The 15,068-nt window shown below is 41.5% G+C and overlaps 1 protein-coding gene across 9 annotated transcripts in view; it reads left to right on the top strand.

Moving 5' to 3' along the window:
• Window positions 1-15,068, top strand: part of carmil3 (capping protein regulator and myosin 1 linker 3) — a 108,971-nt gene that overhangs the window by 34,677 nt on the left and 59,226 nt on the right. For all 9 annotated transcript variants that reach the window (XM_085804912.1, XM_085804911.1, XM_085804910.1 and 6 more), the window contains exons 9-13: window positions 1,941-2,016; window positions 3,359-3,447; window positions 5,439-5,533; window positions 6,814-6,900; window positions 13,616-13,725. In XM_085804912.1, coding sequence (XP_085661038.1) covers window positions 1,941-2,016; window positions 3,359-3,447; window positions 5,439-5,533; window positions 6,814-6,900; window positions 13,616-13,725 — 457 coding nt within the window. The remainder of the gene's footprint in view (window positions 1-1,940; window positions 2,017-3,358; window positions 3,448-5,438; window positions 5,534-6,813; window positions 6,901-13,615; window positions 13,726-15,068) is intronic.

The following is a 15,068-nucleotide window of genomic DNA, read 5'->3' as shown; positions in this document are numbered from 1 at the left end:
AGTGATAAAACTGTGCTTTATTATTCTCATACTTTTAAACTGAATTTAACTCCACCCTCAACCATAAACCCAGCTGTTCCATAAAAGTCATTTTATCCTAGATCCAAAAAATGCAGAATAATAACAACTATAATACTTTGTTTAGAAATGCATACATTTTTATTTTTTTGGGGGAAAAAAATCCTATAATAAACCTAGTGTATGTGGTATCAGAGGTTGGTTGGAGGAAGGGATGGAGAGTAGGAAGATGCTCCTTGTGCTGTGTTCAGTTGTTCATCCATTGGTACCATTGAACCATGCTGCCCTACAAAGGCAAAGTGCAGTATCTGCATTTTTTCACATTTGTTTTTGACCAATCAAAAGTGTGGCATATTCTCTTCAATCTGGTAGAATTTGATATTGGTACTGCTAAAATTTCCACAGTTATTGAGCTTTTTATTTTGCTGTCCATCCAAAAAAGCACTGTGAAACCAAGGCAAAGTGCAGTATCTGCAAAGAGTACTGTACTCCCTACATTCTAGAATTTACTCTATAATTCCATTGGAGTAAAACCAAGGCAAAGTGCCGGATCTGTAGCTAATACCAAGCCAAAGTGCAGTATCTGCCATAAAACGGTCAAAATTGGTCAGAAAGACAAACTACAAAATACATTAAATTCAGTCCACCTTTATCTAATCAATTACAGACTTGGTAGTTATTCATAATTTGATGCTTAAACCTGACAATGAAAAACACAAAAAGCAGTTTTTCTCAGTTTGGCATTTGTACAGATACTGCACTTTGCCTTTGTAGGGCAGCTGCAGCATGGATCTACCACAGAGCTAATCTCAATTTGTTTTTTAACATCCAACCCAACCTGAGTTGATCAGTGTGAAGAACCACACAGCGACAGATTGACCTGCCGCCAAGCAGACATGTCCTCATGCAGTTACAAGTAGGAGGCGACACATGAAACGCCAACACGCTGCATCAGTGAGTGAGACATCATAGAGGTCAATTACATGTCCTGCTGTCAAAACGGGAATCAACAGGCAGCGCTGGTGATGAATGTTGACGTGCGCATCATCTGCTGACACGCACACAGTCGCACACACACACACGCACACACATGCACCATCAGAACGGACTGGTCTGATGGCTGGCATGGTAATGAAAAAGGAACACAGCCTGTAGCCATTTTACTCCTCAGAGATCCACTGTAATGGCCCGGCTACTGCTGTTACTGGCAACAGGACCCTCCTGGGCTGGATTACACTCTTTCCTCCTCTCTCTTTCCTTCTCTTTGTATTTTTTTTTTACCTCCGTCTCTCCACACTCCTTTCTCTCTCTCTCTCTCTCTGGGTTTATTCCCTTTCTCAGTGGGCCCCCCCCCCCCCCCCCTCTCTGTGCTGCTGCTTGTTTGTCAGATGATGTATTGCAGGTGTAGCAGCAGTGTGGCTGTAGTTGGACCTTGGAGGATTCTAAAACTCTCTCTCCCTCGTTTCTCTCTCTTACTTTTCTCTTTCTACCTCACCGACACACACACGGGCGGCTGTGTCTGTGGGCTTTGTGTCTGTTTATGTACCAGTGGATGTAGCAGTATTTGAGGTCTGTAGCTGGGATCAGACTGTGGTTTTATTGAATAATCCACTGACCCGGCCATCGATCCTTACATCTGTTTTTATTTTTTCTCTCTCTCTTCTCTGCTTTTCCTCAGTGGGGCTGCAGTATCAGTCATCTTTTAGAGAGCAGCCCTGCCCACAGTGTTCTCCCTGTCATGATGATAAACTGCTTTTTTACCAAAGCAGGAGCAAAGAAAAAGTTTGGCCTACGATAATGTGAATTTATGGATCAATGACATCAAATGGTTTTGAGCAGATGGAGTTTGCTAATTTAAACATTTGCATTTTATCTCTAATATGAAGTATGTGTGTGTGTGTGTGTCTCTCTTTCTATTCCAGGGACTTGGCGGTGATTGTGGCATCCATCGCATACAACACCTGGTTCACCAAGCTGTACTGCAAAGACATGCGCATAGTAACTATCCGTTTTATCTTCCTACCTTGTAAAGCTTCTTGCCAGATGTAAACTATAAATCAATATTCTTTATTTAGTTTTTCCTCTACCAGCCTGAATGTTTTAGATTAAATTGAATCAACATCAGTCTAGTCGGGTCGTTGCTGTCAAGTGGTTGTAGTAGTAGTTTGCATTTTCTAAGTCAACTAGTCATAAACACTAAATGAAAATGAAGTAGAAAAAAAGAGCAAGATCAAAAGAGGACACAGAGTTAAGTTACCCTCAGCAAAGTTGTATGTACCTATTTAAGATGATGTGAGTCTTTAATAATTCATAGTGTGCATTAGAGTTAGTGGCATCCATCTAAGGTGAACTACAATGAAACAGTCTTCACAAAGTTTCTCGGATAAATATAATTTGAAAGACATTAGATTAAAAACATTGCTCATCAAAGCCCCCCCAAAACTTGATTTGAATTTTAAAGGTGTCATTTGCAATTTTCTTGTCAACAAACTAAAGTGTATACTCACCAGAATGCATTATGTGTTTCCGTGGATCCAGACAAAGAGAGAAACGCATTTGCAACCTCACAAAACACTGGCAAAGCTGATTTTCTACAGTATTTAATATTTTCAATCTGGCTCTGTGCACACGTGTTCGTCCTCGCGTGCATGCACAATACGAACACTTGATTGAAATTCTGAAATAAATCAACCTGTGGTTGGTGTTGTTTTTGGCCGGGATCATTTTTTTTCTAGGTTTCAGGATTTTTTTTTTCATGTGTGAAAAGAAGCCCTGAGAGGCATGAGAATTTTTTTTTTTGTGCCAGGATCAAGTTTTTCATTTATTTAGTTTTTACTCCCGGGGCTTGTTTGTTTTCACAGAGGAAAAAAACTCTCCAACTTACAAGAAAATAAAAAGAAGAAAAAAGATTTGAATCAATGTTAATGAATTACATGACCTTTTTTTCTCTGCAGCCCCATGTCCATGTCATATCCAGTTAAACTACAAAGATGTAGAAAGTTATATCAAACCCTCTTGTTTATGGTAACAAGTCAACTGTGAATATACAGTACAGTAGGTTTTCAGGGAATTTAAAAAATACTATTCAGTTTTTGGATATACTGTCGGTCGTGTTCCAGTTGTAATTCATTTATAATTCATCATGAGGCTATTGAGCAGAAAGGACATGAGAGCAATGTCATAAAATTGCATAGTGTGAAATCTGCAGCCTTTTACTTGTAGATGAACCGATCTTTCAACTAAAGTCTCGTTTGCTTGTGCTTCACTCTTCCTGCCTGGATCCTTCCACTGAGCCGGAACCTTCCAGTCAGACGTTCACGTGCTCTTTGTGTTTGGTCAGGGGTCGGAGGTGGTGGATCAAGTTCTACACACCGTCAGCAAGTCCAACAGTCTGGAGGAGCTCACTCTGGAGAACGCAGGACTCAAATCGTAGGTTTTTCCTCCGTCCTGACTTCATCATCATCATCATCCTCATCTGCCCTGCCTGTCACCTCTCTTTGTATAATCTAATTTCCTCTCCTTTTCTTCTCCTCACATCTTCACCTGTCAAACACCTCCCCACCTCTCCTTCTTTGCCCTTTTCCATTCTTCTCTCTCTCCTTTTCCCCTTTGCTTGTCTCCTCACTTTTCACTTCCATCTCCCATCTCACCTCTTCACCTTCGCTTTTCTCACCTCTCCCCTCCTCCTCACCCTCCCACTCTCCTCACCTCCTCTGCTGTCTTGACCTTTCCAATTCTGTCTCTTCTCTTCTTTCTTTCCCTCACACCTCACTTAACCCCCACTCTTTCATCCAATAAAGCTCCAATATAGATCTCTGTGTCTGCCTCTGGCGGATGTACAGTATTGTTTCTCCATTGAAAATGTAGGGAGATTTGGGGCTTTACCTGGAAAGACATTTCACCCTTTATGCAGAGCTGGTATCATTTAGCAGAGTAGTTTCCTTATTAAGTATTAATTGAGATGAATTGGCTGCCTCCGGGCAAGATGATTTACTGCACCATAATGATGATGTTACCAAGTTTTTAAACATTCCCTGTATTAAATCATTTCCAATAGAGCAGGCGGTTTTTTTATTAAAGGCTCTCCACAAGCACTGCACCAAAGCTGAATCCACAAGTATGATATACTAAGTGAGGTAGCATCCTCAAACATTGTTTGACCTTAAAGGTTTCCTCTGAAATATATTTTCCGTTATGGGATTTCAAATACACAAAAAAATTGTAAACTTGAAAAGAGATTCTTGGGAACAAAAATAAAAGAATAGCAGAAAAAAGGAGTTATCACCTTGTCAGAAAGTTGTTGCCTTTTCACACATTTAGCAGTCTGAGCCACTGTTTGCAATTGTCTGGAGTAAATGTTTCTGGCCATCACCAACTTCTGACACTTCATTATTTTTGTTCACTGGCAAGTCTCTAAGTCTGCTGCTTGGTGCGGAGGCAGGTAGCACCCAGTGGGTCGACTGCGGCTTGATTACTGAAAATAACAAGTTAGAAAATTTAGCCAACTATTAAAAAATCTGGAATATCCGAAGAGTAATATTACTCAGAATCTAACCGAGCTGGCAACAATTTAAAGGTCCCATACAGTGTCAAGGTAGATATCCATTGTGTAGTTGATAATTAACCAGGTCTAGGTTTTATATTGATACTAGGAAGGTATTGTATCAAAGTGCTGAGTCCAAAATGAAGCCGCACACCTCTAATCAGAAACTGAGCCTTAAAACCAGCTGTCAGTGACTTTCGTAACTTTGTGATGTCACAACAAAGCAGCCACCACCCTCAGCCATGCCTTAAGCCCCACCCACCTGGACATGTCATCTAATTTTGCAGAATTTGGTTTCTTTCAGTGTTTATCTGAAATCTGCAACATTTTTAATAGATCAATCAGAGGAGCCTCCTCTCTTCTGATTGGCTGACACTGACCTGGTGTTATTAGAGCTACAGAGAGAAGCCTGAGAGAGGAGATGCAAAACTACACTGAGGTTGTTCTTAAATCAAGAAATGTATCCTCTTGTGTATCAACACAAATAAAATATGTCACCATTAAACACAGTGTTACTTGCTGCTTGAGACACATTTGAGTTGATACCAGAAAAGTATTAAAGCCCCCCCTCCCCACCCCATCTCTAACCATATTGACTGTTTAAAAAACTAATCTTTTACTGTCATGTATGATTTAAATACATTTCCTCAACATTTTACCATTACAGCCAAACATAATTCAAATTGATTTCATTTTCTGCACCGTGACAATAAAACATCCACCCATCACCAAGATATGTAGTTTTATTTATTTTAGCGGATGCATTAGGGTGAATTAGGGAAATCTGTCCAGTGGATTTACTCAGTCCTGGAGACCAGTATTGGATTAGCAATTCTATAGAAAGCTCAATTTTCCCTTTTCAACGTTTTGTCTTCAGGGATTTTCCACAGAAGATGGCGTCGGCTCTGTCAGAGAACCCGGCGTCTGTGATTCACTCTCTCAACCTGGCTCACAACACGTTAGACAACCAAGGTACAGTACCGGCCCAGACTTTGAATCCTTTATCCCTTTTACCGCCGTCTCTCTCAGGGAACTTCCGATTGTTCTTTTTGCTTTTATTTGGTTGCAGCTTTTGTTTGCTCTCAAAGAATTCAAAATCAATCTCTGTCCTCACAGAAGCCTCATTATCTGCCTCTCTCCCAAGCTATATGTGTATGACGTGTCTTCTTTAAAGGAATGCTTTCATTTTCCGGTCTCTCCCAAAGCCTGCCACACAAACTGAACCTCTAACTGCCGTGTATCAGTCCCTGTAGACTCCTCCATCCTGAGTCTACATGTTGGGCTGTCAGGGTCAGGCTGTGCTTGCATGCAAATATCACTCATTAGTTAATTTCTGTCCTCCCTGTCTGACACATGTCACTTCCACTCACTTCAATAAATTCTGGGTGTGCTCTACTTACCACTCTCTCCTTTCGTATGTGCATGTGTTAACATGTGTGAGAGTGTGTGCACTTGCTTCAGATTTCAGATGAGAAAACGTGCTGCGGTCTTGACTTTCACTGTTATAGGAGGGAAAAAATGTAGAATAACAGCAAAGAATGACCTTCAGTTTCTTACCTTTCTTTGCCTTTCAAATTAAGAGTCTGTACATGCACATTAATAAAAGCCGAGAAAGACAGGAGAACGTAAGAACCAGAAACAAGGTTTGGCATTCCAATGAATTCAATTTTTAATAAAGGCAAGCCTTTCATATTATCATCATGGCTGCAGTATCTTTAATCAAATTGCTGAGCTGAAGTATGCCTTACGTAACCCATGCTGGCATATGGTATTCATATGGGTTTGTCTCTGGACTGGGTATGTGGGAGAAAGTGAGACTGTGAAGTATGATGCTGTTATGTTCTTTTAGCTGGAGTGTGTGTGTGTGTGTGTGTGTGTGTATATATAGTGTTTGTGTGTGTGTTTTGGAGGAGGTGTATTGGCCACATGGTATTTCATTGTTATGTGGCAAAGCTGTGTGTGGGCCGATTACTGTCCTAGTCAGAACTTTGAGCAGGCGATGGATGAAGGACTGTAAGCAATGATTTTCATTGTAGATTTTCTTGATTAATTGACTGAAGATTTGGTCAGTTGAAACAGTTGATATATTTGGCTTTAGATTGGAGGGTGGTGTATTTGTGATTTAAATAAGGCTTTTATTTTCTTATCTCTCCTCTCCTCTCCTCTCCTCTCCTCTCCTCTCCTCTCCTCTCCTCTCCTCTCCTCTCCTCTCCTCTCCTCTTCTCTCTTCTCCTCTCCTCTCCTCTCCTCAGGAGTTTCCAATCTGATTCAACAGGTGTGCCGCCTCAACAAGGGACTGCGCCTCCTCAACCTCTCAAAGACCTCCCTGTCCTCCAAAGGTAGGAAACCCCCTCTGAGACACAGCAGCCCCTTGTGGCTGAGACTGTACACAAACACACACACACACGCCTCAATAAATATTTGATCAAATCTTCCCGTTGGGGCAAACCTGGGGCCTGTTGTTTGAAACTTAGATAAGGGATGAAGCCGGGATATCCTGGCTGAATTAAGTCTCAAGTCGGTTGTTCGAAAGTGGGTTAAATTTATCCTGGTCAAGTTACTATGGTGATTTATTCTCGGCAGCTAGCCTGCTCCAGACCAGGCTATCAGTCAGCAGTCGCTCTTATCAGAAATCACCGTGTTTAATACATTTATTCCATGTTCATGTAGTACATATTGGCCTGATTTCTAAACAAATAAAATGCATTTACAATAATCAAAAAACATGAAACATTTACAATATTTATTAGGCTTTTTTTTCATAATTAGGCCTATTCATGTCCTTCTTCTCACACTGAATCTTTGCATCTGCCAGTGCTTCCTGCTTCTTCAGATGCAGGGCTACAGATATCTGATGGTTTGTGAATTCTGTTAAACACATACTGTATAGCACAGAACTTCAGGCAATACTCACTATTTTTGCTATCTGTGTCCATGATATTTTCTATGACCACTAGTACTACAGTACATCACTGGGTTCTCATAAAAAGGAATGGACCAAAAATAGCAAAAGAGTTATTTTTATTTTTATAAAATATGTTACAAAATATATAGACCTAAATATTGGTTGAGGTAAGAAAACAAGTATAAAATTGAATGAGTGTGAGCAGGCACCTTCCAAATAATTTATACACTATCTGAACATTGTTATCAGCAATTTATTGAAGAACCAGACTGCATAATGTTCGTGTATTTAATTATTTTCACCTGTTGCACTTTTGGCCACTTGTATTTGTGCTGTATGAACTTTACTTTAGGTTTGTGAAATGAATCAACTTCCATTGCTCATCGTTAAGGCAAAGTGCACAGCTGTTAATTTGTGAAAGGAACTTGAGTTGTGAGTTTTCGATTATTCAATTATTAGTCCGCAGTTGTCCGCCACGTTCTCTCTGAGCTTTACGATAGCGGAGATGCTTTTTTTTTTTTTTTTTTTTTAAATCCTGGTTTGAACCCATGTTGTCACACAACCACAACACTAAACCCACTCTCAACCACAACACTGCCCCAAATGCAGAGTTTCAGCTGGCATTTACTCCCACAGATCAACAGACCCGTGCATGGACAGTATGATCCATCTACCAAATGATAATCAGGCCGAAATCATAAGTAGTTGATCTGTTTTTCCCTAAAAATCCTACAAAGGCATTAGCGCAGTGTCCAGTTCCGTTGCTTTCATCCCGGACAATGCAGCCACCCTGCAGTATTACAGCAGATTCCACAAGATAACAGTGATACAGTTGTAAACCCATACATTAATAGCCTGATCTTTATGGTATTTTGATTATTATAACATATTCCAGAGTGTTTTTGATCTGTCATGGCTTTGATGGGTAATGATTATGTTTATCTGATTTACAGTATGGTGATTTTTTTTTTTTAAACTGAGTTTCAGAGAAGTCACATGCTGCTCTCCAAAGGCATAACACAGTAACTACACATTCGCTCAGGACTAAGACAAGAACTAAATCTGAATGTTTGGATTCTGGTGAATTTACCATGAAAATGTATTCCGCTGTGTAAAGGAAATTGAAATGGTAAACGGCATACACAGTAAAATTAGCAGTAACCACAAAAAGAGGCATGTCAACCCACAGTATCTGCTCTCTGTGTTGGCTGAGCTAAAACCAATTATTATTATATTATTATAAAAGAAACCCAGCTAACTCATGCTAACGCTAACTAGCATGATGGTAGCTACTGATCCATTTGATGCCAGTGGGTGCTAGCTGTTATTTGGTTAAACTATCTTTTAAATTTTCTATTGAAATATATTAAATTATAACTTATTTTATTCATTTTAATTTCAAGATGAATGTTATCAACAGGCAGACACAGTGTTTATTTTCTGAAACAACCACTTGAAAGGACACTGACAAACAACATTTAGTTGACATTATCTATCCATAAAATCAGCATTTCTTTTCATTGCTGTGTTGCAGGTTTTTCGAGTGCTTAAATAATCAGCTTCTTTCTCTGTTACTTTTGCTAGCCTGCTAGAAAACACTAAACCCTTGTATCTCAACTCCTCTGCAGTTACTGCTCTCTGCCTTTGTTGGGCAGGAAGGATGAGGAGGATTTGAATGTAATTATAAGACTGAAAGCTTGTGTTACACAGAGCATTCAGAAAGTATTCAGACCCCTTCATGTTCTTCACATTTTGTTGTTTGGGAGCCAGTTTTTGTTTGTTTTCTCCTCGTTAAACTGCACTCAATACTCCTTAATGAGAATTTGAAATGCTTTTGTAAAGATATTTGCATATTTGTATTAAAAAGAGGTGCTGAATAATATCACATTGACACAAGTAGCTATTCACACCCTTTGCTTTGAGTTTAGGTTCTTCCCATTGCTCCTCTCATTATCTCTCATCTTTTCTGCACCTTAATTGCAATCCACCTGTGGTATATTAAGCTGATTGGTTACAATTTGTAAGGGCACAAACTTGTTTATATAAGCCCTCACAGCTGACGATGCATATTGGAACAAAAACCCAGACTTAATGCCAAAGAAAATGCCTGCAGACCTCAGAGACGGGCAGCATTGTGTTGGTGTAACGATCTGGGGAAGGATACAAGAAAAAAATTCTGCTGCACTGTGGAAGACTGTCCTCTGTAGTTCTTTAAGTGATGAGGTTTTGAAACAACCAGGACTCCAAGTAGAGCTGGCCCGCTTGACCAAGCTGAGCAATCAGGGACCGAGATCTGATGGTCACCCTGGCTGAGCTCCAGAGAGCCTGTGTGGAGATGGAGAAACTTGAACCATTTGGCCTCGGTCCTAAGCGTCATGTCTTGAAGGAAACCAGGCGACGCTCATCACCTGCCCAACACCATCCCCACTGTGAAGCATGATGGTGGCAGCATCTGCTGTGTGGGGGTGTTGCTCAGCAGCAGGCACAGATACCACACGATACACTTTATCGTCCCCTCGGGGAAATTTGTCATGTTCCCACATTAACTAGCTCCGTAGCTATATGAAACAAATAACAAACAAGGAAGAAACAACACATTACCAACGCAGCACACAACCACAGTACACACAGTGTTGTGCGATATCACACATATTGCACATATTACACAAGCAGAGATGAAGTGATAAGAACACCATGAAGCTATCACACAACCCCTGCAGCGCCTAGCAGCATTATTTAAAATTTTAATTGAGGTAGGCACAAATGAGTTTTTAAAAGAGTTGGGTTTACATTGTGCTTCTCTGTATCGTGTGCCAGAGGGGAAGAGCTCATCCTCATGGAGAACATCAGATGGGGCGGACAATATTGTCTGTGCTTGCAGGCTGCGTTTGCACTGTTTTATTATTGGAGGGGCTGGTTCACTCCTCCCTGTAACCTTCACTGCATGCTGAACAAGACGAGCAAGCTTTTAACTGTGCGCTGAGATTGCTTTAGCATGCTGACATCCCATAGTTGATTGTGCTCTCTAATACACACTGAAGGAATAAGAACATATTCATCTGGTCCACATACGTACAGTCTGCATAGGAAGTGTAATCACATCATCATGTAGAACCACTGGACTGTGATCCCCACTGACCTCAGGTCCAGATCCCTCTCCTCTGTGTTTCTCACATTTAAGATGAGATGAGATTCTGTCACATGACTGCACAGAGCTCCCTATAGGAAGAAAGCTGAATGGAGCAAAGTACAGAGATATCCTTAATGGAAAAACTGATCCAGAGCGCACAGGGTGTCACCTAGCCACAGAAGTGCACAGCCAGGACAACACAGGGACAGGCTTAAGGACAACTCTGTGACTGTCCTTGCATGACCCAGACAGAGCCCCCGACTTGAACCCAGTCGAGCATCTCTATGGACACGTAAAAATGGCTAATAGTCCCCAGCTGAACCTGAAGGAGCCGGAGAGGATCTGCAGAGAGGAATGGCAGAAAATTCCTCCAAATCCAGGAGAGCAGAGCTCATCACGTCAACCTGAAGAAGACTGGAGTCTGTAATCGCTGCCAAAGATGTTCTGACTAAGTCCTGAGCAAAGGGTCTGAATACTGAGCACTGTCAGTGTGATGCTTCCCTTTTTCAATGTTTCTGTTTTCACAGAGACTGTTATTAAGTCTTGATTTGATGAGGGGAAAATGAAGAAATGAAAAAGCAATATCACAAAATGTGAAAAGTGAGGGTCTCTGTACATATTTGCCACAGACAATGACCTTCATGCCCTGCTAGTCTGGTTATGAATGGGAAACCCAGACGAGGTGTGATTTTTCAAAGCCTGCCGGATTGACACAGCGATTCAGGGAGAATGCAGTGATGGTGCTGACCTTGGATGGGTGTATGTTGGTATGACTTTGCAGGGTCTGGGCATTCTTTGTTGAATATTTATAGATCCCTCTCTCTCTTCTTCCCCTCCTCCCTCTGACTTCTGTCTCTAAAACACCTACACATATGCCGACACGAGCGCATCACTTGAGGCGCGCACAACTAGAGTCGGTGGAGCAAACGGGGAGATGCATCGAGCGTGTTTTCGCACCTCCCGCTCCCACACACACACACACACACACACACACACACACACACACACACACACACATACACTGTACACACTTGACACTGTCACACACACCGGATGGTTTGGGATAGAGATGCACCGATCCAGTTTTTTCCGATTCAATCCGATACAGATACCTGGGCTGAGCATATCGGCCGATACCGATCCGATACTACTGTTGAATGAATGAACCGTATACCTTGCCATGTGAGTGAAGGCTTCAGGCTTGACATAAACATTTAGCCTTTTTAAAAAAACAGATTGGGTCGAAAAGGAAGGAAGAAGTAAGGACAAAGGGAAAGAAGGAAGGAAGGAATGGGTAAAAGGATTGTGGAAAGAAGGAAGGGAAAAGGAAGGAAAGAAGGATGGAGGGAGGGAACAGATCAGGTCAATTGGATCAAAAAGGAAGAAGTAAGGATGAAGGGGATGAAGGAAGGAAGGAAGGAAGGAAAAGGGAATGGAAAAGGAAGGAAGGAAATAAAGATGGAGGGAGGGAACAGATCAGGTCAATTGGGTCAAAAAGGAAGGAAGAAGTAAGGACGAAGGGGACGAAGGAAGGAAGGAATGGAAAAAGGATTGTGGAAAGAAGGAAGGGAAAGGGAAGGAAGGAAAGAAAGATGGAGAGAGGGACCAGATCAGGGCCATTTGGTCAAAAAGTAAGGAAGAAGTAAGGACGAAGGGGATGAAGGAAGGAAGGAAGGAAGGAAGGAAGGAAGGAAGGAAGGAAGGAAGGAAGGAAGGAAGGAAAGAAAGATGGAGGGAGGGAACAGATTAGGTCAAGGAAGGAAGCAGAAGGATGGACGAAGGGAAAGAAGAAAGGAAGGAAGGAATGGAAAAAAGATTGTGGAAGGAAGGGCGAAATGAAGGAAAGAAAGATGGAGGGAGGGAACAGACTAGTTCAAGGAAGGAAGGAAGGGTAAAAGGATTGTGGAAAGAAGGAAGGGAAAGGAGGGAAGGACGGATGGAGGAAGGGAACACGTTGGGTCAATTTGACCCACAAAGGACCACAGGAGGGTAAATATTATTTATTAACAAATAACAAAGTGTACATGAGCAGCAAAAATAAATAAATAACACTAGATCGCTGTAACTGTATTGCTGTGTATTATATTAATAAAAAAGAAATGACTGGATCAGAATGCTGGATCGGCCTAATTCATCCGATGTCCGAGCCAGCTAATTGGTCAATGGATCGGTGCATCTCTAGTTTGGGAAAAGTCCCCACTTGCAGTAAAATCAAGCAGCTGATGGATCCATGGAGGAGAGGGAGGGGAGGTAGGGGGGAGGATTAGACACCCTGTCCCCTCTTCCCCTCATTTCGCTCCTAATCGCTACAAATTAGGGATGAAGAGCTTAGTGCCTTTCCAGCTCCAGAGCAGCACATGCAGTAGCTGGTCCCCAGTTCCACTGAACAGGGAGGAAAAGCACACTTCCTGTAATTGCTGGCTGTACTGGGGGACATGTGGTGGAGCGCATATCACACAGAGTAACGACGGTTGTAGACTTTTTGTTTCATTTGTCGCTGCTGCTCGATGTTTCTCCCGTTGTCGTTATTGTTGTTGTTCTTGTCGGGTCTATATTTAATCCTCAGCCTGGCGTGGCGTGCTGCGCTTTGCGTCAGCGTTGCAGGGTGAGGATTTTAATGAGGGGTTCCTTCGGGCCTGTGGGTGTAATTTTGTAGTGATCTGATTTGAGAAAATGGTTTTCTTTTTTTAGTTTTGCATTTTCAGGGTGTACTTTCATTCTGGGATCGGAGCAGAAACAGTGGCTGTGTTCCTCCAACAGTTCTTTTCATATACCAGCCTGCCATATGAGCTCACTAGTCTCTCTGCAATTATTATCTTTTTTCTTTTTTACCACAGAGCCTGTTTACCATTATGTAGTTTTGTATTCATTAGGCTCTAATAAGTCATGTCCAGAGCAATAACGAAAAATACCGGCTGATTATCAAGTGATTAAATGACTCAAGGATGAATATGTAACTTGTCCTCACCCCCTTTTCTCTTCTCCTCCCTCCCTCCCCGTCTCCCCTCTCTCCATTTAGGAGTTGTTTCTCTGTCTCAGGCGTTGTGTTCAAGTGATGACTACTCCAACTCTCTGCTGCATCTGGACCTGAGCAAAAACCCTGGGGTTTTGTCTGGAGAGGACGCCACAGTGAGGGACACTCAAACACACTTAATCAGCGCCTATATACGTGTATATGTATATACAGCTCTGGAAAAAACCAGACCACCTAATGTTTCTTAAAAGCATCTCTACATGTATGATAGTCATTCTTTTCTTTTTTAAATAGCAATACAAACACAACTCATTCTGGGATTAAACATTGACATTATCCCACAAAAACTGATTTATAAACTCTTCCTGAGTTAAAATATTCTTGCTGTGTTGTTTAGGAATAAATAAAATAAAATAAATAAATAAAATTCAAGGTCTGAAAAGACTTGATATTTTTTGTTATTTAGACTAGTTTAGTCATTTTCAGCCAATAAAAGCTCTAAATGAAAATATTTTTATTACAATTTTGGGAGAAATGTGTCGGTAGTTGAACATTTTTTAAATTTAATTTAACTCAAACACATACCTAATAGTAAAACCAGAGAAACTGATCATTTTGGGAGTGGTCTCTTAATTTTTCCAGAGCTGTATGTTTATATATACAGTATAAAAAGATTCAGCCCCACTGGAAGTCTGATATGTTTTGAATGAACAACAACAAGAATATAACCCAATTCAAATTAATTCATGAAACAAACATGAATGACTCATGTTATTTTAATTGTGTCCTGTCGTTGACACCAGCTGTTAATTACAAGGCACCCAACTCATAATATCCAAGTGGATGAACACATGCATGAATGAGCCTTTTTGTTTGACAGTTTTCCTGAGTTCTGACTTATGCCTTGCGCTACAGTGGGAAGGAAACCCCGACTCACCCACCTGACTGAGTCTGGAGGTTCAGTGATTAGCGCTGTCGCCTCACAGCAAGAAGATTCGATGATGTGTGAATGGGAGCGTGAATTATTGTCAGCCCTGTCGTAGTCCGACCACCTGTCCAGGGTGTACTCCGTCCCCGCCTCATGTCAGCTGGGGTTTCCCTCCTGCCTCCCTGTGCCTCTGAAAGGATCAGCAGCAGTATAGCGAATGAATAAATAAATGGATTGAATTTAACTTTTTCTGACATCAGTCAACAGGAAAAAGACCCTGTAATGTCAAAAGTGAAAACAGATTTTGACAAAGTGATGCGAATGATAAATATTTACAGCCACTCAGGCTCTGTCAGCGCTTGTTGATTGTGAGCAAACTGCTTTTTCACATCCAGCCACGCAGGAGTGGACTGATTCTTCGTCGCTCCACTACATTAACGCTGCTGTTTCCCCAGCCCTTCTTCTCCAGCTCTGGCTTCATGCTCGGGCTCGTTTTCTCACTGGAAAGCTTCTCACACGTGGCAGCTTCTGCCAACAGGTTGTAATCCAGCCTATATCTATATCCCTGCA

This window comes from Trachurus japonicus, chromosome 17 (genome assembly GCF_045865225.1).
Source record: "Trachurus japonicus isolate A0001 chromosome 17, Traja_1.0".
Taxonomy (NCBI): domain Eukaryota; kingdom Metazoa; phylum Chordata; class Actinopteri; order Carangiformes; family Carangidae; genus Trachurus; species Trachurus japonicus.
This window is presented reverse-complemented; position numbering and strand designations above follow the sequence as displayed.